This window comes from Herpailurus yagouaroundi, unplaced genomic scaffold (genome assembly GCF_014898765.1).
Source record: "Herpailurus yagouaroundi ecotype Mexico unplaced genomic scaffold, PumYag 67690, whole genome shotgun sequence".
NCBI classification, from domain to species: Eukaryota; Metazoa; Chordata; class Mammalia; order Carnivora; family Felidae; genus Herpailurus; species Herpailurus yagouaroundi.
In genome coordinates, this window is record NW_024420490.1 from 5,187,362 (window position 1) to 5,212,284 (window position 24,923).

Sequence of the window (24,923 nt, forward strand, 5' to 3'; positions counted from 1 at the left end):
TCTTGGAGACAGAGCGTGTAGGGACATATTCTGTGCATGTACGTGCCCATCTGTCGTTCCCTCCTGTCACATAAAACCAAGTGAGCCTTCAGAGCTGTTCTTCGTGCCCTAACTTTGCTTTAATGAAGAAGTCAGAAGGAGAAACACGGCAATCGTTATTGTCTTTTGCATTTATCCCTCTCCTCTCTGGAGAAAACCCTTCAGAACGAGATCAGATATTGAGAGAAGTGAAGGCCACACACAGACATGACTCACCAGACTGGAGGTTTCAGTTTGAACAACCTCTCTGCCGCCTGGACAGCCTTCCCGACATCATTGGCCAACATGCTGACGTTGAAGAACTGACCCACATCCCAGTAATTGTTCATTTTCTCCAAGCTCCCTTTTCTTCCCAATAAACTGTTTAGCCGGACACCTTAAGAATTTGAATTTTACATGAAGTTATGAAAAATATTTCTAGTTTCCATCACATTATGCAAGCCTTTAGACAGAGGAAAAAGTACCCACTTTATGTTGGCTACCATCTCAGGCAGGCTATCAGAGAGTAATGGTTCCTTTTGAAACAAAATGCTAGTTATTTGAACGAAATGCTAGTAACTTTTAATGCTGAATTTGTGTTACCAAAGCACATTAACATCTGCTATCAAAAATAACTTTACCTATTTTCCTTAGTTCCATGGAAGTTTCAAATTCCTGTCCCGCAACTATCAGCAAAATTGCCAGGTTAATTCCTGAATAGAGAGATGATTGGAGCGCAAATCCTCTGCGATACCTGCCAGTACAGAACCGCCCGACTCTTATTATGGTAGAAGCAAAAAATTATAAATAATGGCACAAGCCCACCTTCTCATGAACTTTTTTTGTTGACCAACTAATTGGTTGTTTTCCAGATCTCCTCCCTCTTTACAAACAGCTACATCCAAGCACTCAAACAGCTTCTTGAAAATGTCATAATATTAACACTAAGGAGTTAAAAATTTTTCTTCAGTTTTATACTTTTTGATGAAAAAACCATGATCACTGTATAAAATAAGGAAATTATTTTAAAGTGCACAGAAGAAATTTAAAACCTTTTTATAACCCTATCCCCCAAAGTAGACCACAATTTGATGTCCAAATCACACTTTAAAAGTTAGACTCCATTTGTACATTGAGCATTCTTTATTAGGCGAAAATTCCATCAATTGTAGGCAATTACTCTGCAGGGTGTTTGTTTGCTTCTATCACAAAATGGAGTCATTTTTTTTTTTTTCACGTACGAAGCAGTACCAGCAGGATCCTGGCCCCCAGATTGCTCCGAGAGTAGTGGCACAGCGTGACAGAAGAGCAGGGATCTGTCACCCTGGGGTAAAGAACAACATGCAAAATAGAGAGTACCATTTTTACACCTGAAGTTTAAAGAGTGCCATTTTAATTCTCTTATTCTTTTTTTCTCTACATAAAGAGCTTCTTTCCCTTCCACGAGCGAGTAGAAATATCATGGTTGGGAACAAAGAATTTGATCCACGAAGTAACAACACTAAAATGTTGTTAAGTGGCACAGTTCATACCAAAGACTTGTAAACCAGGAGGAATTTGATCACTCGTGTGACAACAAGAGAGTTAAACACCAACAAAATACTAATTGTGGAAGGGAGAACCTATCATTTAAAGTCGATTACGATTCAGTTTTATGAACTTTGGGGCTAATAATACAAGTATGCTCTGATGAACCAGAGGACACTAAGGAAGTCATTCCAACCCTACCCAATAAAATTCCAATAAAATTGAAAAACCTTCCCCCTCCCTCATTATGTCCTATGGTATTTGATTTTTTTTTCCACTTTTACTATCAAAAGCTATCTAGGAAGAGTGCAGAGAGGGTGACTTCTCTATGCCTCTTATCCATAAATCAAACAGGCCCAGCTTAGGGGCAGAGAAGACTTGAACTGGGAATCAGGATTGCAGTCCCAGGTTTGCCTCTTACCAGCCCCCTGCCTCCCTGTGCCCATGTTCCACATTAGCACCTGAGGCCCTGGGTAAGATAACCCCAAGGTCTCACCATACCAGAGACTAAGCTTCATTTGTTCCTATAACCACTGCCTTATGAAGTGGATGGAGAAGGGCTCCTAGGACTTTGGTGAAGGAGCCACAGGCAGTCATTTCCTTACCTGAGGGCTGAATTCTTGGCCACTGTGATGGGAACACAGCTTCCTATTTCGGCTCTACCCAATATTAATTGCTCCTTAGCACCTTGAGCGACTCCTACCATACAGTACATCAGGTGCAATTACGAATAAAATAAGGTCCCTGCCCTCCAATAAACTATACTATCGTAGAGGTAATAAGATCTACACACAGCTAGTGCAATTAGGGAAAACACCAACTTGAATGTGGTAAGTATCCTAAAACTACACAAATCCATGTCTACAGGGGCTCACAGAAGTGGGGCCACCCCTAGAAACTCGAGATATGGCACAAAGATGGAAAGATGTGCAATGACAGAGATTTGGAAAGGAAACCTCCAACAGAGAGAATGGCAGGAACAGAGATGAGAGTCTGCAAAACTCCTAAGAAACTTCAGTTTAGTGAGCCATGTATCAGGTAGTGGGCAATGGGGCTCAGGGTGGGTTGGAGAAAGTTTGCAGAGCACCTAGACTGGTATCCTAAGAAGTCTGAGTTTTCATTTAATAGGAAATGGAGAGCCATGGTGGGTCTTGGAGCTTTAGGAGGAATAAGGCATAGTGGTTCAATCTACAAGGATAGACTTTAGAGACACCAAGCACAGAGCCTACTTGGAATACTGTTAGAACACTCCTGGCAAGAAAGTAAAAAAAAGTGGCACTGACCACGGTGGTGGTGATGAGCAAAGACTGGCAGGGAGTGAGGCAAGATACAGAGAAGGGCTGTGATGGGGAACTGACCATATGGGGAGGTAAATGAGTGAACATTACCAGATGTTAAAAAAAAAAAAGTCTATGTGTAGGAGGCTGAAGAATGGTAGTGAGAAAGCAAGACGTTGGAAGCCATCCCTTGTGGAGAGGTGAGGATTTCAGCCTGGATACGCTGCATCTTACATAGCGGCACCACCTCTGGATGGGACAGATGGGCAAACGGGGGCTGACGTGGGGCCAAAGCTTAGGACGCAGGTTAGGCTGGAGATCGGCTAACGGTTCCATGGTGTGGGAGTGACTGGGATCACCCGGGAGGACAGTGGGTAGAGAGCAGAGGGGAGATGACACAGCCGGCAACGTGTATGGAAGGAGAACAAGGGAGGGGAGAGGGCAAGGGGAAGCAGTGAGAACTAGGAGTGGAGCGGCAAGAGCTCTCGCGCCAGAAATGGGTGAGGTAAGCTGTTGGCTCCGCCTTGGAATTATGTCCAGGTTCTGACATCTCATTATCATCACCACCACCTGGGCTCAAGCCACCATCAGCCCTTCCCTGATTTACTGCAGCCATCCCCTGTTCCCCACTTCTGCTCTTGCCCCTGTGGTAGATTATTTAATAGCCACAAATCCCTCCCATCCCACGACACGTGTGCCTTTGTCACTTCTCCCATCCACAGCTGGAGTCTATTTGGGGTAACCATGTGATCTGCTTATGATGTGACCCAGGGTGTGAGGCAGAACTGACCCTGCGTGAGTTCCAGAGCCTGAGCTTCGCAGCTTCCACCTTCATTCTCTCAGAATGCCGCCCACCAAGCTGGTCTGCCAGGATGAGAACCACAAGCAGAGAATGCAAGTGAGCCACCAAGACCCAGCGCCAGTTGCCAAACGTGTGTGAGGCCATCTTGGACCTTCCACCCCTCCTGAGCCTCCAGCTGAGCTCATTTTTCCGAGTGAGACCAGCACTTTAGGAGTGGAACCAGCAGAGTGGCTGCCTGGCCAATCCACAGAATCAGGAAAAATTATAAATCGCTGTTTTAAGCCACTAACTTTTGGATTTGTTATGCAGCAAATGATAACTGATACACCCCCGAAACGCATTCTTTGCAAAACAGTGAGAATGCGCTGGTAAAAAAGCATGTAGGATCTCGTCACGGCTCTGGTCAGAGTGCTCTGGTATTTTATCATCTCACTCACAATAAAAAGTTCTTCTCTCCCATTTCCTGCCACTCTCCCCTGGCTTGTGCCTCACTGGCCTCGATCACGTGGAGCAAACTTCCTCCTCCTGGTCTCTGCCTCTGCTGGCCCTTCCTCCCAGAACACTTTCTCCACAGTTCTCAGCAAGGCTCATCTCACCACCCTCAAAACTTTACTCACCTTCACTGATGACCCTGCCTGAAACTGCAGGTGACTCTTCCCAAGCCTCCTCAGATTCCCTGATGAACTTGTCCCTAGAGCCCTCATCAACAGGTGACATCCTATTCTTCTGTCTTTCTCTGTCTGACTTCCCTTACCAGCAATGCAAAGTCTGTGAAGGCGGGAATTCGTGTCCATGTCTGCTGCTGTGTCTTTATCCCCACCATCTAGAAAAGTTTCTGGCATAGTAAACCCTCAATAAACTTTTGTTAAATGAACAAAGAAAAGCAGGAAGGAAGGATAAAAGGAAGGGAGGAAGAAAGAAAGAAAAAAGGAAGGCAGGAAAGAAGGAAGAAGGCAGGCAGGCAGAACTGAGAAGATAATGCACTAGTGGCGGTGGAACACAGTTCTGGATGAAGTAGCAGGGAAGGAGCAGCTGGGGAGGAGCCTGGTGAGCCTCCTTCTTGCCCCTATAAATGAGAAAACTTGTGGGAATAATGTCACCAGTACAAAACGCAGTTTTTAATGGTCCCTTTCAGAAAAAGGAATCTGGAAAATTCCCAAACCACATGTATGACTTTTTGTTTCTCCCCACCGTCAGGAGGCAGGCGCGCGCACGCACACACACACACACACACACACACACACACACACACACACACACACGGAAAAGACCTGGATCCTTAGCCTCTGCAGTTCTGTTCTTTGCAGAGATGCACACGCTACCGACTAGGATGGAAGGTTTACCACTCAATGGCGCGGTCTCGGCTGGTGCCATCTTTGCAGTCCGAATCCAAGAAGATGTCCTTGTAGATCCTCCCACACAGGCAGAACATGTCAGGGGCCGGGTGGTCACAGCTCTGCAGAACCTGGAGCATGACCTGCAGAGCCTTCTCACGGTCACCCGCACTGTTTCTCCTGAAAGATTTGTATGGTAAGATCACTCATGTCTGAAGCAAGACATGGGAGCATATGTGCGCTCGCTCTGGCAAGGGCTGGTGTAGGGATGCTGTGCTTTAGCAGGAAACAAAAGCCAAATAAGAATTCACTTTTTCATGTTCAGATGTAACAAGTGCTTCAGACCCACACCAGTAAATCTCACACTGTCACAGTTGCTACTTGGTCCCTTCTCTCACTGAGATCCAGACTGTGGATGACAGCAGATGCAGACTGATGTGTTTGGGAAGACACACAAAATAACACGGCAGCTTCTATAGCTGGATGGACAGCAAGGATTGTGGAAGCTACGCCTGAATCATGAGAATGACGTGGTTTGACAAAAGGTTCTTTTGGAAAAGTGGCAGGGCCCCCCAGTTCAGAAAGCCAAGAGAAATTTAGAAATGTGTTTTGGCATTTCTCGACCTTGCCATCCTCAAACAGGAAAAGACCCCAGCAATTCCTGTTTTCCTGTCCACTGGAAAAGAAAATTTAGAAAATTGTTTCTATATTCACAAATCACAGTCTTCTCTCTTATTAACTTATATGGTAAAAATTTCATTTCACACAAAGGTAATGGATTCCTTCGATCATTGTTAAAATAATCTTTGCCACAAAATAACCCGAGTTTGTGGTTGTGAAATATTAAGGGCTCCTGTGAAGGTTTGGAAGCAAATGCCCATCAGTTGTAGAGCCTGATTAAATCAACTCTGGCTAATGATGTTCGTATTCATATTATAATACGTTAAACATTTGTATAAAGAAACAATTTCTATGTAATACTGCTATGGAGTGATCCCTAGAATTTAGTGTTAAGACCAGAAAACAAGGCACTGAATACTGTGCACACAGTGCTACCTTTTTATTTAGGCAAAGCAGAGATGTGAGTATTTACCTGCTTTTATTTGCTCAAAATGGAAGGATAAACCAAAAGGTAATAAAACTGGCTACCAACAGGTGGAGGGAAAAAACGTGCTGAAGAGGACAGGAATCCAAATTCATCGATTGAGACGTGACTAGTACAATGTATGGTTTTTTTTTTTTTTTTTTACCAAATTATAAAAGAAAATGAATTAAAAAAAATTTTACATTGTTCCCTAAAAATACCATTTGCCAATAAACACCATTTGAATTTGTGGCTGGAACCAAACAAATGACCCCCTGCAAGCAATTGGTGGCTTACCTACAAAAGACAAACTGATTCACATGATTTTTAAAGCACAGCACTTTGTATTTTCCTAAGAGGATATAACTTAAGGAAAAAATATAAATGCAAAGAAATCTTAAATACTTTCTGGTAATCATATTGTTAGCAATAATACAGGAACTGGTAATGTGAAAACATCATGTAGTATAGAATACAACAAATGACGATGTTAATATCATTAGGAACCAGATTTTTCAGGGTAAGATATACAAACACAAAATCAAAGGAATTCAGTAAAAATCCTACAGTCCTAAATTTGAATTGAAACATCAATATAAAGTCATCCAGTGGTGTTCCTAGCTCTGTCTACCGAAAAGGACCAAAATGATGAGCAACTCAGTAGCAATGAGAACCTCCAAACCCTGACTGGGGTCTGTAAAAGCACCTCTTCCTACAAGGAACCAGGACTTCGTGGAGGAATGGCAGATTCCAGATATGTCTAAGATGGTCCTGGAACATCTTAATACAAAGACTCAAAGAAACTACTAAGTTCGTATCAGAAAGACTCAGGAACTAACAAGAATCAGTTTTTGGCCAAAGAAGGGACAGTATGAGCATTAAAAAGAATAGTATAAAAAAGAATTGAAACATATCAACTATATTAAAATGATGATTTCATAATCATCTTACACAACTTCAGGGGTCACCCTTGGAGAACGCTAAGGAACCGTCTCATTATTTTTGAAAATTATCAAAGCAAAAATTAAGCAAATAGTCTCCTTTTCCCAGATGAGTTCTACACTGGGGGTAACCAAGTCATTGATGAGACGAAATGTCTCTTTAGAAAGTATTTGTGCTAGTAACTCAGGAATTAATTATAAAATTCAAGTATCACTATTTTTGTAACCCCTAATGAAACAATGGATCCAGGCAATGATCGTCAACGGCCATTAACATCACAAAAAAAGAAAAAACAAATAAAGTACACAATCAACTATGAAGTATTCTTTCCAGGAAAAAAAAAAAAAAAACCAGAATCTGAACTAAGCCTCCAAATCTAACTACCAAGTTGCAAGGAGAAAAAGGGACAGAGGAACTTAATAAATCACACCACAGGGATACTATTACAAAATCCACGACTTTGGAACTGCTATCAGACAAATGCTTCCTTACCAAGTAATTAACAGGGAAAAGAAAAAATAAGATAAGGGGAAACCTATATACTAAAAAAGACTTGGGCATCTGTGTGGCTCAGTCAGTTGAGTGTCCGACTCTTGATTTCGGCTCAGGTTATGATCTCATGGTTTGTGGGACTGAGCACCGCGTGCTGGGTTCTATGCCGACAGTGTGGAGCCTGCTTGGTATTCTCTCTCTCTCTTTCTCTCTCTCTCTCTCTCTCTCTCTCCCTCCCTCCCCCACTTGTGCACTCCCTCCCTCTCTCTCAAAATAAACAAATATTTAAAAATATATTAAAAAAGACTTAAGAATCATCTCAACCAAATGCCATGTATAGACCTTGTTTGGATCATGACTCAAAAAACCCGACTCTAAACACAAAAGGTAAAGACAGAGAGGTACCTGGGAAAATCTGAGCATTGATACTGAGGAATTATTGTTTATCCTTAGGTATAACACAATCATGACCATGTTTTGTCAAACTGTCCCTCAGACAATACAGAAATATCTCTGGATAAAATGGTATGTCTTTGCTTCAAAATAAATCTGGTGTTGGGGTAAGACAGAGTGTATGGGGTGAGCAGGAAACAAAAATGGCCATGCAGGGATCATTACTGAAGAGTGGAAAAGGGGTACAAGGGGGTTCACTATATTATTTCCTACTTTTGACTGTGTTTGAAATTTCTATTAATACATTCAATGCAATCCCAGTCAAAATTGCACCAGCATTCTTCTCGAAGCTAGAACAAGCAATCCTAAAATTTGTGGGGAACCACAAAAGACCCCGAATAGCCAAAGTAATTTTGAAGAAGAAGACCAAAGCAGGAGGCATCACAATCCCAGACTTTAGCCTCTACTACAAAGCTGTAATCATCAAGACAGCATGGTATTGACACAAAAACAGACACATAGACCAATGGAATAGAATAGAAACCCCAGAATTAAACCCACAAAAGTATGGCCAGCTAATCTTTGACAAAGCAGGAAAGAATATCCAATGGAAAAAAAAACAAGTCTCTTTAACAAATGGTGCTGGGAGAGCTGGACAGCAACATGCAGAAGAATGAAACTAGACCACTTTCTTACACCATTCACAAAAATAAACTCAAAATGGATAAAGGACCTGAATGTGAGACAGGAAACCATCAAAAGCAGGAGAAAGCAGGAAAACACCTCTCTGACCTCAGCCACAGCAATTTCTTACTTGACACATCCCCAAAGGCAAGGGAATTAAAAGCAAAAATGAACTATTGGGACCTCATGAAGATAAAAAGCTTCTGCACTACAAAGGAAACAATCAACAAAACTAAAAGGCAACCTACGGAATGGGAAAAGATATTTGCAAATGACATATTGGACAAAGGGCTAGTATCCAAAATCTATAAAGAGCTCACCAAACTCCACACCCGAAAAACAAATAATCCAGTGAAGAAATGGGCAGAAAACATGAAAAGACACTTCTCTAAAGAAGACATCCACATGGCCAACAGGCACATGAAAAGATGCTCCACATCGCTCCTCATCAGGGAAATACAAATCAAAACCACACTCAGATACCACCTCACATCAGTCAGAGTGGCTAAAATAAACAAATCAGGAGACTATAGATGCTGGAGGGGATGTGGAGAAACAGGAACCCTCTTGCATTGCTGGTGGGAATGCAAACTGGTGCAGCCGCTCTGGAAAACAGTGTGGAGGTTCCTCAAAAAATTATAAACAGATCTACCTTATGACCCAGCAATAGCACTGCTGGGAATTTACCCAAGGGATACAGGAGTGCTGATGCATAGGGGCACTTGTACCCCAATGTTTATAGCATCACTTTCAACAATAGCCAAATTATGGAAAGAGCTAAATGTCCATCAACTGATGAATGGATAAAGAAATTGTGGTTTATATATGCAATGGAACACTACGTGGCAGTGAGAAAGAATGAAATATGGCCTTTTGTAGCAACGTGGATGGAACTGGAGAGTGTTATGCTAAGTGAAATAAGTCATACAGAGAAAGACAGACACCATGTTTTCACTCCTATGTGGATCCTGAGAAACTTAACAGAAGATCCTGGGGGAGGGGAAGGAAAAAAAAAGGCTAGAGAGGGAGGGAGTCAAAACATAAGAGACTCTAAAAAACTGAGAACAAACTGAGGGTTTACGGGGGGTTGGAGGGAGGGGTGGATGGGTGATGGGTACTGAGGAGGGCACCTGTTGGAATGAGCACTGGGTGTTGTATGGAAACCAATTTGATAATAAATTTCATTTAAAAAAAGAAATTTCTATTAATAAAACCAAAAAGTAAAAGGTATGCATCCTGACTCCATTCCGCTTCTATAATCTGGAAATAGAAAAACCCATATATACATATATATATATACACACTATATATATATATATATATATATATAACACATACACACGTATATATATATACACACACACATGTATATATATACACACACACGTATATATATACACACACACACGTGTATATATATATATACACACACACACGTGTATATATATACACACACACACATATATATATACACACACACACACGTATATATATATTCAAGAATTTTTGAACCAAGATGTTTATTATGGCATTGCTCCTAACAGTGAAAAACTGAAGATAACCCAAATGTCCTTTGACATATGATAAATGTCAAATGATAAAATACAGTTTGTAACAACCAAACCATGGAGTATCATGCAACCCTCAGAAAGAGGCAGGTCTGCATGTAATTATATAGAAGAATTTCTGTAACAGTTCATGGAAAAAACATTGCTGAACTAAATGAATGCCATGATCCCATTCTTTGCAGTAAATATTATTTCCACTTATGTTCACATGCACAAAGTCTGGAAGGATACACATTAAACTGTTCAAAAAAATCACTGCTGGGATTTGCACAAGGTATTCCTGTGCATGTTTTACTAATAACTATTCTAATAAATAATAAAGAGATTATTCTTTTTAATTTCTTGGCAATTTGACAACAGGCTCTTTTATGCTTTCTTTCCTGAGGACCTGTAAGTCATAAAACTCTGCATCATTCAAGACAACAGATTAGTACGTCAAACAGCTTTTCTCAATGGGGGTTCTGCTAGTGAATTAAGCTCCAGAGAAAATTATTTGATTATCTGAGTAACTATTTTCTCCATTCTCCCAAGTATGGTACATAGGTAGCCCCATTCTGGATACTTAAGAGAGTTCATTCGATTGATACAATGGATGCCTTAGGGCATTAGGGTTTAATTCTCTGTGGAACCCAACCCGGGTTGAGAAGGGCTAATCTAGACACTTGGCATTCTTCTGGAAACCTGCAGTAATTAGGCCTGTATTGCAACTTTGATTTTTCCTATTTTCCAGCCTGATCTTGTTCTCAGAGATTTGATCTGTACTCTCTTTGTCCATAGAATCCAATTATCAGCCTGCAAAACAGATCTCTTAACCAACAGCCCACTCACGATTCCTTCCCATTTTATTTTTAAAAAAAATTTTTTTTTCAACGTTTATTTATTTTTGGGACAGAGAGAGACAGAGCATGAACGGGGGAGGGGCAGAGAGAGAGGGAGACACAGAATCGGAAACAGGCTCCAGGCTCTGAGCCATCAGCCCAGAGCCTGACGCGGGGCTCGAACTCATGGACTGCGAGATCGTGACCTGGCTGAAGTCGGACGCTTAACCGACTGCGCCACCCAGGCGCCCCTCCTTCCCATTTTAAAGAGTGAAGAGCTACCAACCCAACTCAATTTTACTACAGCATTGAAATAACTTCTACAGTCAGTGGCAGGAAAATGAAAAAGACTAAAACTTTAATGAGGTAAAACATCTTTACATCTGCTATGAGCCAACTTTTGAGGTGTGAAATTTTCAGGATTCTGAAAACAATTTACTTAACTCTTCTAAATGCTTCATTATCGATCTGAGTTCAGGTTCATTTGGTTTTCTTTGGACCATTTACAGCAATGTTTCCCTTAAATTTTTTTCATTAACTTGAAACTTACCCTTGTTACTAAAAACAAAAGGTCTTTTGGGGATTAAAAAAAAGAACAAAAATAAAAAATCAAATATTTGCAAAAAATGAAAAGCAAGGCGATTTTCAGCTTAGAAGCCACTTTAGGACAGGTGCTAAATAGCTAATCTCTTTAGTTGTTAATAATCAGTTTTCAGATATGCTTATCATTTTCAGATCCCAAAGTATCCACGAACAAGTCTACAGATAAAATCTCCTGTGTTTAATCAGTCTGGCAACATATGTTTCTGACGATAAGGTCATTTCACAAATTAAGAGAAAGATATGAACTAAGACAGTGGGGTCGCAACGTTGGCTTGCACATTAGAATCACCTGGGAAACTTCAAAAACCTCGGTGTTCGGGTTGCACTTGAGACCAGTTACATCAGTCTCTGGAGATGGGATCCAGGCATTAGTGTGTCTTACCCTGGATGTTCTGTAGGTCTGCATCACTGCTAAGTCCCAGTGACCGCTTCTAAGCCCTTGTCTTATCTGACCTACCAGCAGCATTTGATAGCTGAGTACTCCTTCCTCCTTCTTCATTCGGCTTGCAGGTCACCATACTCTCCTCATTTTCCTTCTACTTGAGTCTAATTTTCTGGTTCCTATTCATCTCCCTAGTCTTTTAACACTGGAGAGTCCTTAAGCCTAACCCTTGGATGTTTCTTATCTGTAACTACACTAGATCCCTTGGTATATCATCTACTGTCCTGCTTTTCCAAACATCTGTATCTTGATGACTCCCAAATTACTATCTCCAGCCCAGAGCTCTCCCCTGAACTCCATATCCAACTGTCTTCCTAGCATCTCACTTGCACGTCTAATACCTCAAACTTGATGTGTCCAAAACTTAACTGCTGATTGTCCCATCAAAGCTATTATTCTCCATCTTATTTAAGAATGGCCAGTCCGTTCCTCCTGTTTTTCATGCCAAAAACTTTGGAGTCATGCTTCATATCGCTAGTATCTTTCATTCGATCAAATAATTGTTAGCTTTTATTTTAAGCCATATCCAAAAATGGGCTACTCCTCATGACCCCCACTGCTACTACCCTGACCCAAATAACCATCATTTCCTGCTTTCACCCTCTACAATCTATTCTCAACACGGGAGTCAGAGTGATCCTGCTAAACACTGAGTCACGTCATGTCACTCCACTACTCAAAACCGTCCACACAAATGCCGATCATATATCTGACAAGGGGTTAATATCAAAAATATATAAAGAGTTCATCCAACTCAAGAGCAAAAAAAGTCTGATTAAAAAATGGGCAGAGGACCTGAAGAAACATTTTTCCAAAGAAGGCATCAAGACGGCCAATGGTAAAGACAGCAGGCAGACACAGGAAAAGATGTTTGATACCACTCATCATCAGGAAAATGCAATTCAAAACCACAACAATCACCTCGCACCTGTCGGAATGGCTAAGATCTATTAAAAAAAAAAAGAAATAAGTGTTGGTGAGGATATGGATAAAAGGGAACCCTCATGCACTGTGGGTGGGATGCAAATTGACGCAGGTGCTGTGGAAAACAATATGGAGACTCTTGAAAAAATTAAAAATGGAACTACCATATGATCCAGCAATTCCATTTTTGGGTATTTATCTAAAGGAAACAAAAACACTAAGTCTAAAGGATATCTGCACTCCCATGTTCACTGCATTATTTACAATAGCAAAGACCTAGAAGCAACCTAAGTGTCCAACAGATAACCAGAATGTGATATACATACACAGTGGAATATTGTTCAGTCATAAAAAGGAATCTTGCCATTTTCAACCGCATGCATGGACCCTGAGGGCATTGTGCTGAATGAAACAAGTCAGAGAAAGACAAATACTGTATGATCTCACCTATACGCAGAGTCTGAAAAAAGCAACCAAACCAACCTCAACCAAGCTCACAGATACAGAAGACAGACAGAATGGTTGCTGCCAACGGTGGGGGGGTGGGATGTGGGTGAAATGGGTGAAGGGGGTCAAAAGGTATAAACTTTCAGTTACAAAATACACGCGTTTTGGGGATGTAATTCATAGCATGGTGACTGCAGCCAATACTGTATTGTATATTTGAAAGTTTCTGGGGCTCCTGGGTGGCTCAGTTGGTTAAGTGTCCGATTTCAGCTCAGGTCATGATCTCACCACTCGGGAGTTTAAGCCCCACTATCATATGGTAGTTCCCCACTCTTAGCTGTCAGCACAGAGCCTGGAGCCTGCTTCAGATTCTGTGTCTCCCTCGCTCTTTACCCCTCCCCTGCTCGTGCTCTGTCTCTCAGAAGTAAATGTTAAAATTTTTTTTTTAATAAAAGAAATTTTAAAAAAGTTCCTAAGAGAGATCTTAAAGGTCTTCCTCACAAGAAAAATATTCACAATTATGTGTGGTGATGGATGTTAATAAGACTTCCTGTGGTGATCATTACACAAAATGTACATACATCAAATCATGATGTTATACACCTGAAACTAATATGTTATATATCAATTATATCTCAAAACCAAAAACAACAAAACACCCTTCCAGAGGCTCCCATCGCAGAGCCATTGCCAATTTTCTTTCAGTGGCCTACAAGATTCTTAAGACCTGGCTCCCGGTTGTTTCACAGAGTAGGGGTCCTCTGCTCCAGCTGCACAAGCATCCCTGCCGTTGCACGTGCTGATCCCTCTGGCTGGAATGTTCTTCCCCAATATATTTGCATGGTATGTTCCCTCATCTCTCATTTTTTTCCATGTCACTCTCTAGTAAGTCAAGTCTTCTCTGAGCACTCAGCTCATAATTGTAACCTGCCCCACCAACCTCCCTACCACCCTAACCTGTTTTAATAATTTTACTTAGTTTGTATGGTGTCTCCCCATTAAGAATGTAAGCTCCAAGAGGAAGGGATTTTTCTGTCTGGTTTGTTTACTGCTATGCCCCAAGGCTTAGAACTCAATCTAGCACATAAGTAGATGCTCAATAAGTATCTGTTGTCTGTTAAATGGATGACAAACTGAGCAAGACTAAATGTAGTGACATGAAAAGATCTCCAGCCATTGACTGTTAAGTGAACAAAGAAAATTACAGGGGTGCCTGGGTGGCTTGGTCAGTTAAGCGTCTGAATTTGGCTCAGGTCACGATCTCACGGTTCAGGAGTTCGAGCCCTGCACTGGGCTCTCTGCTGTCAGTGCAGATCCTGCTTTGGATCCTCTGTTCTCATCTCTCTCTGCCCCTCCCCCCTCTTTAAAAAGAAACATTTTTTTTTTTAATTACAGAGTAACTCCTGTATTGTAAAAACCCTGCGGTATGACATATTGAATAGTATGTAAATTCACAGAACTGAAAGGATATACACCAAACTGATGAGACAGATTACTTCTGGAACATGAGTGGGACTAGAGATTAGAATCACAAGGGACAGTTTCTTTAAACGTTTTTTTTCCCCAGGTTCTTCCCAAAATATATAAGTGTATTTCTTATTTATGCAATAAAACACAGAGTAAAAACAGAACATTGGACTGGGAATCCTATACAGCTAGATTCTGGTTATTTTTATACCATTTACTACCCATGTGAATTTTGAGCAAGTTGCTTACCCTTTCTGGGCCTCAGTTCTTCATGTGCAAAGTATGTTGGACTTTGCTTACTTCACCAGGCAACGAGGAACTACAGGTCTGCCAGAGCTTTCATTGGTTACTAAGCATCCTGCCTGTCTTTTCTGTACTGTGTGTCTGTAAGAGAAAGCTCATAGGGTAGGAGACAGAGTTCCAAAATATCTTTTTTTCTACACACTCAGAATTAACAAGCAAAATGTCTCACTAGACCAGTGTCCTTTCTAGGACAGACTCTGTCTTAGGCTGCCCACCAAAAACCTCTGAAGACACTCCTGCTTCCAATTAGGAGTAGAAGACTGTGAAAGGACTTCCACTCTCACAGTAACAATAAAAACCTAGACAATATATAAACTACTGAAGAGGAGGAAGAACTTCCTTGATTAATTCCACAGGAAAACAATGCTTTCAGAGCTGAGCAAAGAGCCATGACAGCATCCTCACTGGGGTGCCTGCTCTAGGTACTGACAAATCAAAGAGGGAGCCTTTGATAGAGAAACTGCACAGGGACAAAGAGAAAATGAGCAAAGTTGTGCACAACAGCATGGGCTGATGGGAAAGAACGGAATCTGGAAGGGTCCCCAGGCGAAAACTAATCGCTGAGTGTAAGAACTCCCTTGCAGCACACTTGCCCACTAAATTTTTCCAAGAAAGCTGCGATTAAGGGGAGGCTCAAAGTAAAAAAGAGATCACACGCATTGTCATAGCACCCAGATGTGGGTCACTGTGAAAACCGAATCCAAAAATTACACAAACAGCAACTCAAAATCTTCCATGCTCAAATACTGACAAAATCAGAAAGGTAGCAGAGAGACAAGAGGTGGGAGGTCAGGCTAACCGCAAGTAAACTGATTAGAATCGAGTCCAGTCCCAACCCAGCTACTCTCTAAGAGAAATATGAAAAAAAATCAGTCATATATGTTAACTGCCAGACCTAAGACAGGGCTCAGATAATCAAGGTAATAAACAAAACAAACTGAAATTATACTTCAGCCTCCACTGTTTTGTTTTTTCCCCACTGTTCTTTTAGATAAAATGTCTAAAATAAAACTGAGATGTGCACAGAAGAAAATGTGACCCACGATCAAGATAAAACATAATCAATAGAACCAGACCCAGAAATTGACAGTAACTTTAAAACTGTTATAAACATGGGCACCTGGGTGGCTCAGTTGGTTAAGTGTCCAACTCTTGATTTCGGCACAAGTCACGATCTCATGATTCAGGAGATTGAGCCCCACTTGGGCTCTGCGCTGGCAGTGTGGAGGCTGCTTGGGATTCTCCCTTTCCCTCCCTCTTTGCCCCTCCCCACTCACACTCTCTCTCAAAATAAACTTAAAAAAACTATTACAAAATGTTTAAATATATATATGTATACATAAAGCATGTACCTGTGAAGAAATAAGATATTTTGTGAGAGAAATGGAAACTCTCAAAAAAAATGAATAGAAGTCCTAAAACTAAAAAGTTAAAAAGAAACAAAACACTTAATGAACACAGCATCAGATCTGGACACGGATAAGATCGGGTGTGTTCAGGGTGGTACGGCCATAGACCAGATTTGGGCCCTCTGAAACACAGGATCAGTGACCTGGAATATGGGCCAAATGCCATTATCCAAACGGGGCTGGATGGGCATGGGAGGAGAGTTGACAAGGACAAGGGCAAAAGGAAATTTTGTGGGATAAAACGCTGTGTCTGTTGATCGTGGTAATAGTTATATGAGACTATTTATTTGGCTAAAGTCATCAAACTGTGCACTTTAAATGGGTGCATTTTACTGTACGGAAGTTCTACCTTATACCTTAATAAAGCTGGCTCTAAAAATACATACAACCCATCAATGTCTCTGAAAGGTAAGTGTCCTGCTGGGCCAATCAGTGGTCTGTTTGCCTTCAGATAACACCCCTCTTTCACCTGCTCTGCTCTGCATCACAGGGGAGCGGGCTCCTCCAGCATGCTTCTGGGCTTCCGGGTCAGCTGATTACCAGCAATGAGCAGCCAGTGGAAGACGATGGTGGACAAGTATCTGGAGGAGCGGAAGAATGAAGTAGCCATAATACTTTCTCCCCTTTTTTGTCTGTGTTTCCTGTGGTGGCTCTAGAAACAACTGCATCTCTTCAATAGATCTAGCTCCCAAAAGGCTGGCGTGTAATGGATTCAAGTGATCCTGGCTCCTAGATTCTGATCACATCACCTCTTTCCTGTATCCATCCAGCCAAAGGAGGGATGGTAGCAGCTTCCTGTACATGTTCATTTCTGAGTGGCCTCAGTTCCCTGTTTGGCTTCTCAGCTCTTCCATCACCTGTGTAACCAATTCCATGTATTACATTTCCTCTACTTTAAATACTTAGAGATTTGTTTCCTGATTGGATCTTGACAGATATACACCTGCCACAAGGAAGCAGGTGCCTTAGTCTGGCCAGATGCCTCGTATTTACATACGGAGAAGGGAACAGTTACAGGCAACCTGTGTTTGAGTGTGAACAATGCCCAGAACCAAAGAAATGCATGAACCAGAATGGTTATTTTCTTACATCAGGGCAGAACCACTATTAAATCATCCTATCCTTGCCTCCATCATCATCACCTTTTCCAGTCCCCTGGGACCACCAAGCAACATCTATAAAGGTTGGGCTTGGGGTGCCTGGGTGACTCCGTTGGGTAAGTGTCTGTCTCTTCATTTCGGCTCAGGTCATGATCTCATGGTTCGTGAGTTTGAGCCCCGCGTCGGGCTCTGCACTGTCAGCACGGAGCCTGCTTGGGATTCTCTCTCTCTGCCCATTCCCTGCTTTCACACATGCATAGTCTCTCTCAAAATAAACATTTAAGTTTATTTATTTTGAGACACAGAGACAGTGTGAGTGGGGTAGGGGCAGAGAGACAGGGACACAGAGAATCCCAAGCAGGCTCCATGCTGTCAGTGCAGAGCCCGGTGTGGGGCTCAAACCCACGAAACCACGAGATCGTGTCCTGAGCTGAAACCAAAAGTTGGACGCTTAAATGACTGAGCCACCCAGGTGCCCCTCAAAAGAAACATTTTTAAGAAAAACATTTTTTACAGTGGACTGGCAGGCCATAATTTCGAACAGGGCACTTCGAAGGCTGGCTCTCCCATTTTCACAAAGGCAACAGGAGGTGAAGAATATTCTTGCTGCACTCTTGGTTCTGCTGACAGACTCTCAGGGATCTCCACATGGACGGATCCAGTTAAACTCTACTTCTTATTTACAAGCTGCAGTGGTAACTAGGATGTGTTCACTAAAACCCATTTATTATTTTTTTCTGGGCCCTCAGCCAGACCACATTTCCCCACTTCTCTTGCAATTAGGTTGGCTGACTGAACTTTGGCCAATGACATATGCTAACAAGTAACAAACATCACTTCCTGACCAGGCTCATACAAACCTCCCTGGTACAGTCAAAAGTGGAAACCACCCTAATGTCCATCAACTGATAAATGAATAGATAAAACGGGGTCTATCAGTACAATGGAGTATTTTTCAGCCACAGGAAGTAATTTAGTACTGATGTATGCTACAACATGAATGAACCTTGACAAAATTATGCTAAGTGAACCAAGTCACCCAGAAAAGATCACGTATTATAGGATTCCATTTATATGAAGTGTCCAGAATAGGCAAATCCAGAGAGACAAAAAGAGATGAGTGGTTTTCTCGGGCTAGCAGCTGAGGTGGGGGAACACGGAGTGACTGCTAGTGGACTGCCAAAATATAACAGTGGTTGTTTAGGGCTGGGAAGGGTAGCTAGGGGGTGGAAGGGGGGTGGTGGCTGGTAATGGGTTCAGGATTTGGGGGGGACAAATGATGAAAATATTCTAAAACTGATTACTGTGACGGTTGCACAACTTTGTGAATATACTAAAAATCAATGGCTTGTACTCTTTAAATGGGTGAACTATAGAGAATGCAAATTATATCTCAATAAAGCTGTTACAACACACACACCCCACACAAAACATCCTTGGCAATTCGGCATGGTCTCTCTTATCATCTGGTGAAAGGAGAGCGGAGGATCGAAGAGAGGGCAGAGCACCAAGATGGAAGGAGACTGAATTTTCAATCACCTGGAGAAGAGATTGCCCAACCAGGATACATCCACACTGGAATGATTCGTAAGTGAAAACAAACATTCATCATGTTAAGACTGAAATTGATATGCTACTTGTTATAGCAGTTACCCTAACCCTGACCAATACACAAGCCACCACCACTAAGAAGGCACAGGTTTCCTTGGTGATAAAGACTAATTCCCCTCTGAGTCTATATCAAATCCCATTTGAACAGACACCTTGGATCCCGCACCAGGAAAACTTCCATCACTGCTGACCGTGACCTGGCCTATGCAGTCCTTCACTTTTCTGGGATTCCCTGCTTTGGACCATGCCCTACTTTAAGGGTGGCATTGCCAGTAATTCTGCTTTATATTTTTCTGTGTACACTGAACACATATGACTTAGATATGTTTATTTTCACACATCTAAAGTTCAACAGGTTTGCCTACTACTACACCAAGCCCTTAACTGTAGCACCCAGTTATCACCATATGGATCTTCTCCAACTGTAGGCCACAGGTGATCACCGAGTCATTCATTCATTCACCCACTCAACAAATACTGAGTACTTACTCTGTGGGTGGCACAATGTTATTAGGCACAGGGGAGGCAATGGCCTAGTATACTGTGGCTCCTGGCCCCCTCAGATTTAGTCTAGTGGGAGGGAGAATAAATATTAACAAGTAAACACAGAAATGTGCGTGCTATGAAGGGAAGAGAGCAGGTGCTATGAGAATGACTAACAGCAGGGACATTGTTTTTAAGTATGGTACTCTTTGCAACACCAATCTTTTAGAAAGGGACGTTTAACTAGACCCTGAAGGATCATCAGATTCAGTCAGGCAAGCAATGAGCATTCCAGACAGAGGAAGCACCCATGAGGAGAACAGCCTGCCTCTCTTAAGAAATGAAGGCAGGTGAGGGTGGTGACAGGGCAGTGAACCAGGAACGGGACAGGAGGCAAGGCAGGACCCAGGTCACATGGGACCATTTCCCTTACTCTTAGGCGAAGTTTCTCCATTAAGGACTCCTACTCACAAGAACTCAGAAGCTATGAACTAACTTTCACATTTTACTCCAAATGGCTTTCTAGATTTTAGCTCTTAAGAAGCCTTCCTGAAATACCATCATGGAAGATAATAGAACACTGGTGGTTGGGATTCTGTCAGGAAATAGAAGGGCAATTCACATTCACTCAGCATCTTCTATGTGCCAGGCACTGTGTGCTAAGTTTTTAAAGATATTCTTATTTTAAGGGACGCCTGGTGGCTCAGTCAGTTGAGCGTTCAACTCTTGATTTCGGCTCAGGTCGTGATCCTAGAGTCATGGGATCCAGCCCTGTGTTGGGCTCCACACTGAGCATGGAGCCTGCTTGGGATGCTCTCTCTGTCTCCCTCGGCCTCTTTCCCTCTCTCTCTTAAAAAAAAAAACCAAATTCTAACTTAATTCTTAAAACCATCTCATTTCACATGAGTGAAACCATACGGTATTTGTCTTTCTCTGACTTATTTCACTTGGCATTATACTCTCTACATCCATCCATGTCATTGCAAATGACAAGACTTCATTCTTTGTTGTGGCTGAATAATATTCCGTTGTACATATATACTACATTTGTTTACCCATTCATCTATCGATGGACACTTAAGCTGCTTCCGTAATTCAGCTAATGAGCAAAGGAAAAAAATGGAGAGATGACCAACTAAGAAACAGACTCTTAACTATAGGGAGCAAACTGATGGTTACCAGAGGGGAGGAGTGGAGGGATGGGCGAAACAGGTGATGGGGATTAAGGAGTGCACTTGTGATGAGGACAGGGTGATGCATGGAAGTGTCCAATCACTGTATTGTACACCTGAAACTAATATTACACTCTATGGTAACTGGAATTGAAATTTAAAAAATACCATCTTATTAATTTCCATTATCCTCATTTTTTCCACAGCAGTGCATTCCACAGTTTCATGGGTTGTAAACAGCAGAGTGGTTTTGAAATATTTCTCAAACTGTGTGTGTGTGTATAATGTATCACATGTGTGAGTGTATTTTCCATCACTTGTTAACTTTATACACCCCTCATGAGCGGTCTCCTTCTTTAGTACAAAGGCCTCCCCTGACACAGAAGTCATTAATTGGGGCGGGGCAGGGGGAGGGTAACAAAAGGGAGGAAACCAAAGCAGGAACTGGACAGAAAAGGAAGATACCTTAGGCCCAAGAAGACCAGGGGGAGGACTGATGGAGGTGGTTTAAGTTCTCTGAATAAATGCTTTTCAAAAGGAAAACATGTAGGGGGACCCAGTGGCTCAGTCAGTTAAGCACCCGACTCTGGCTCAGGTCATCATCTCAAGGTTCGTGAGTTCAAGCCCTGCATCAGACTCAGGTCATGATCTTGTGGGTTTGTGAATTCCAACCCCCCACTGGGCTCTCTGCTTTCAGCACAGAGCCCACTTAGGATCCTCTGTCCCCCCGCCCACCTTCCCCCACTCTCACATACTCTGCCTATCTGTCAAAAATCAACACACACACACACACACACACACACACACACACACACACAGGAAAACATGTATCATTGGCAAGGCCACTACTCAGAACATAAGGAGATAGTACATTTCTCAGAAAAAAAATTGCAACTGGTCTTTTGGTATAAAAAGTATGTATTAGGAAAATGGCTTCAATACTCAATTACCACGTAATGCTCTCATCACAGATGACAAAGGAGAACATATAAAAGGATGGCTCTACAGTTCAAGAGGCCCAAGGATTCTTTTGGCTATCCCTCAGACGAAAAAGAAGAGGAAGCTTTCTGGGCAGAGATTCATGGATTATGCCATGACATCATTAAACTAGTGTTCCCAGGGGTGCCTGGGTGGCTCAGTGGGTTAAGTGACCTGACTGTGGCTCAGGTCATGATCTCACAGTTTGTGGGTTCCAGCCCTGCATCGGGGCTCTGAGCCTGGAGCCTGCTTCAGATTCTGTGTCTCCCTCTCTCTCCGCCCCTCCCCTAGTCACGCTTTCTTGGTGTCTCTCAAAATTAAACAAACATTAAAAAAAAAAATCTAGTGTATCCAGAGCACTTTGCTAAAACTGGGGAGTTGTGGTCCCAGATCTCTTACTGATCAGCTGTTATATTCTGGGCCCTGGCCTTTCTTTCTTTCTTCCTCCTCTCTAAAATAAACAGTTTGGACCAGATGACTCCTGTCAGTTCACAAGATTCATGCTTCTCTTCACTTCCAGGAAAATGATTATCACAAAGATACCCTTACCACAAAGATATCCTTATTTTGCAACATGCTTTTAGGTCATCATTTTCCTACTCTTGACAAACACCTAATAAAGAATGGCTACATAGGAGCACGTCAGTCGTTTAAGCATCTGACTCTTGATTTTGGCTCAGGTCATGATCTCACAGTTCATGAGTTCAAGCCCTGCATCAGGCTCTGTGCTGACAGTACACAGCCTGCTTGGGATCCTCTCTCCCCTTCTCTTTCTGCCTCTCTCCTGCTCACACGGTCTCTCTCTCTCTCAAATAAATAAACTTTAAAGAATGGCTATATAAATACATAAATTATTTCTGGCAAGATCGAACGGTATACATAAACAGAAGACACAAAGAAAAGGATGCTGGCGATTGCGGCAGAGACAAGGAACCCACGCTGCCCTCCTGGGGACACGTGTTCCTCCACCCAAGCAATAACAAAGCTGGAGTCCAGGGGCTAAAGATGAGGTGACTGCTGTAGGTTCTGGAACAAGCTTGTGGCCTCTCTGGCACAGGCTGGATTTCGTAACATCTGTTTACTATCGCCCCTGCACACATTTCCAGGCCCCACAGCGTACCTGCCTCTATCACTCCCCTTAACTTACTTATAGAATGATACATCAGATATTCTAATAAATGCATCAAGCATCTGGATTCCCTTCCACTAGCTGAGGAATTCAAGGAGTTAAATTTTGCTGGAGTTAGCAGTCTTGACCCAAAGATGCAGAAAGGAGAATATGAGAACACTCCTATTTTGTGACAGTTTTGTTGTTCTTAACCTAGTACTTTGATTCCGTTATTCTTCTTCCAGACCATCTTTCTGCTGCTGCTTGGAAACCTGGTCAGGTTCTTCTGGCTGCATTAACATATCCAATAAAGTCCTGTCTGTAAAAACAACAGCAAATAAAAATTGCCCATGAAGGATTGCAGGCCACTGAGTGGCAAGCAGTTTAACTGCTCAAAGGAAACTTGAGGCAGCTTTGAATGAGCTTCTGAATAGCTCAAGTGCAAGGGATCAGGAAGAGCTAGCTGGGTCAAGCCAGCTTTCCTAGTTACAGGGACACCTTGCCATCTGAGGGTCAAATGTGGTTCATTACCGCCAAACTTTAGTAACTAATTCATGGCCGTGATTTGCTCCACTTCCTGAGTTAAAGGTCAACTGTAATGCAGGAATATTATTTGTCTACCACTATATTCCCCTTTATAGACACAGGGTAACGCCATAAAGTTTCTCAAAACTGTACATAGTACCAAATTCTACTGTGCATATGCTGACAGCTGGCCAAGTTCTACCCAAAGCAAAAATGTCAAATTCAGGGTCAGACTGCATATACACAGGAAACAAATACCGCAATATTACAGAAAATCCCTAGTCGGTTGGAAAAAAAGGAGGTTCTTGGCTTTGAGGACCTTGCCTGGCCTATAACAAAGAGCCACCAGCTAAGGTGACTAGAAAGAAAAAAGCCGTCACCGGAGAGCAAGGTGGGTCAGTGGTGTGCAGTCCCAGTCACTCTGTTTCCAAACTGGAAACACATTCATTCACCCTGTGATCACTTCATCCTGCCACACCCATTTCTCTTAGGTACTGGTTTTACATTTTAAAACTCGTTTTTCTCTGTTAGTGCTCTCAATGGATGGCAATCAGAATATTTTGTTCTGTTTGACAGCAGTTACCTCTACTCCATCTGAGAGAAGACATGGTGGTGAGTGACTTAAACGGCCCTCTTCGTTTTTATTTAACAAACCATTTTTTCATAGCACTTACAGTGTGCCAGGCATTCTTCCAGAAACTTCATCAGTGCCAGCTCATTTAATCCTTACAAATCAAGGATTAATCAAGTATAATTAAATATGAATGAAAGTGGCACACACTACTTTGACGTAACAGAGTTACAAGACTTTTCTTTTGTTTTCTGGGCTTAATGAAGATGCCCTTCCCAACACTCCCTGCCTTGGGATGCTGAGTTTAAAGACCAGTGGGGAGGGGCTCCTGGGTGGCTGGGTAGGTTAAGTGTCCAATTCTTGATCTCGGCTTGATCTCACAGTTTGTGAGATCGGGCTCTGTGCTGACAGCACAGAGCCTGGTCAGGATTCTCTCTCTCCCTTGCTCTTTCTCTGTCCCTCCCCCCATCAAAATAAATCAATAAACTTAAAAAAAAAAGAGTAGCGGGGAGAGAGGAGGCACATTTTTCACAGAGATCATGAAATCTTCCCTCCAAAAGGAATAAAAATCCTATCACTGTTTGCCATTATCTACTCCAGCAGGACATACACATGTGCTATATATCCAGCAGAAATGTGCCATATATGTACGAAAATCATGCACAAGAATATTCATAGCAGCACTGTTCTTAGCACCACAAAGTAAAAACAACCTAAAGGTTTATCAGCAATAAAACAGATAAATCAATTGTGGTATATCCACACAACGGATTATTCTCCAGCAACAAGAATCAACAAACTAAGAATACATCCAACAGCACGGATGAATCTCACAAACATG

At 42.2% G+C, this 24,923-nt stretch overlaps 1 protein-coding gene across 1 annotated transcript in view; it reads right to left on the reverse strand.

Moving 5' to 3' along the window:
• Positions 1–24,923, reverse strand: part of MAP3K15 (mitogen-activated protein kinase kinase kinase 15) — a 129,047-nt gene that overhangs the window by 55,238 nt on the left and 48,886 nt on the right. The window contains exons 7-9 of the mRNA XM_040468313.1: positions 4,968–5,138; positions 660–772; positions 256–415 (exon numbers count right to left, since the gene is read on the reverse strand). Of these exons, the coding sequence (XP_040324247.1) occupies positions 256–415; positions 660–772; positions 4,968–5,138 (444 nt within the window). The remainder of the gene's footprint in view (positions 1–255; positions 416–659; positions 773–4,967; positions 5,139–24,923) is intronic.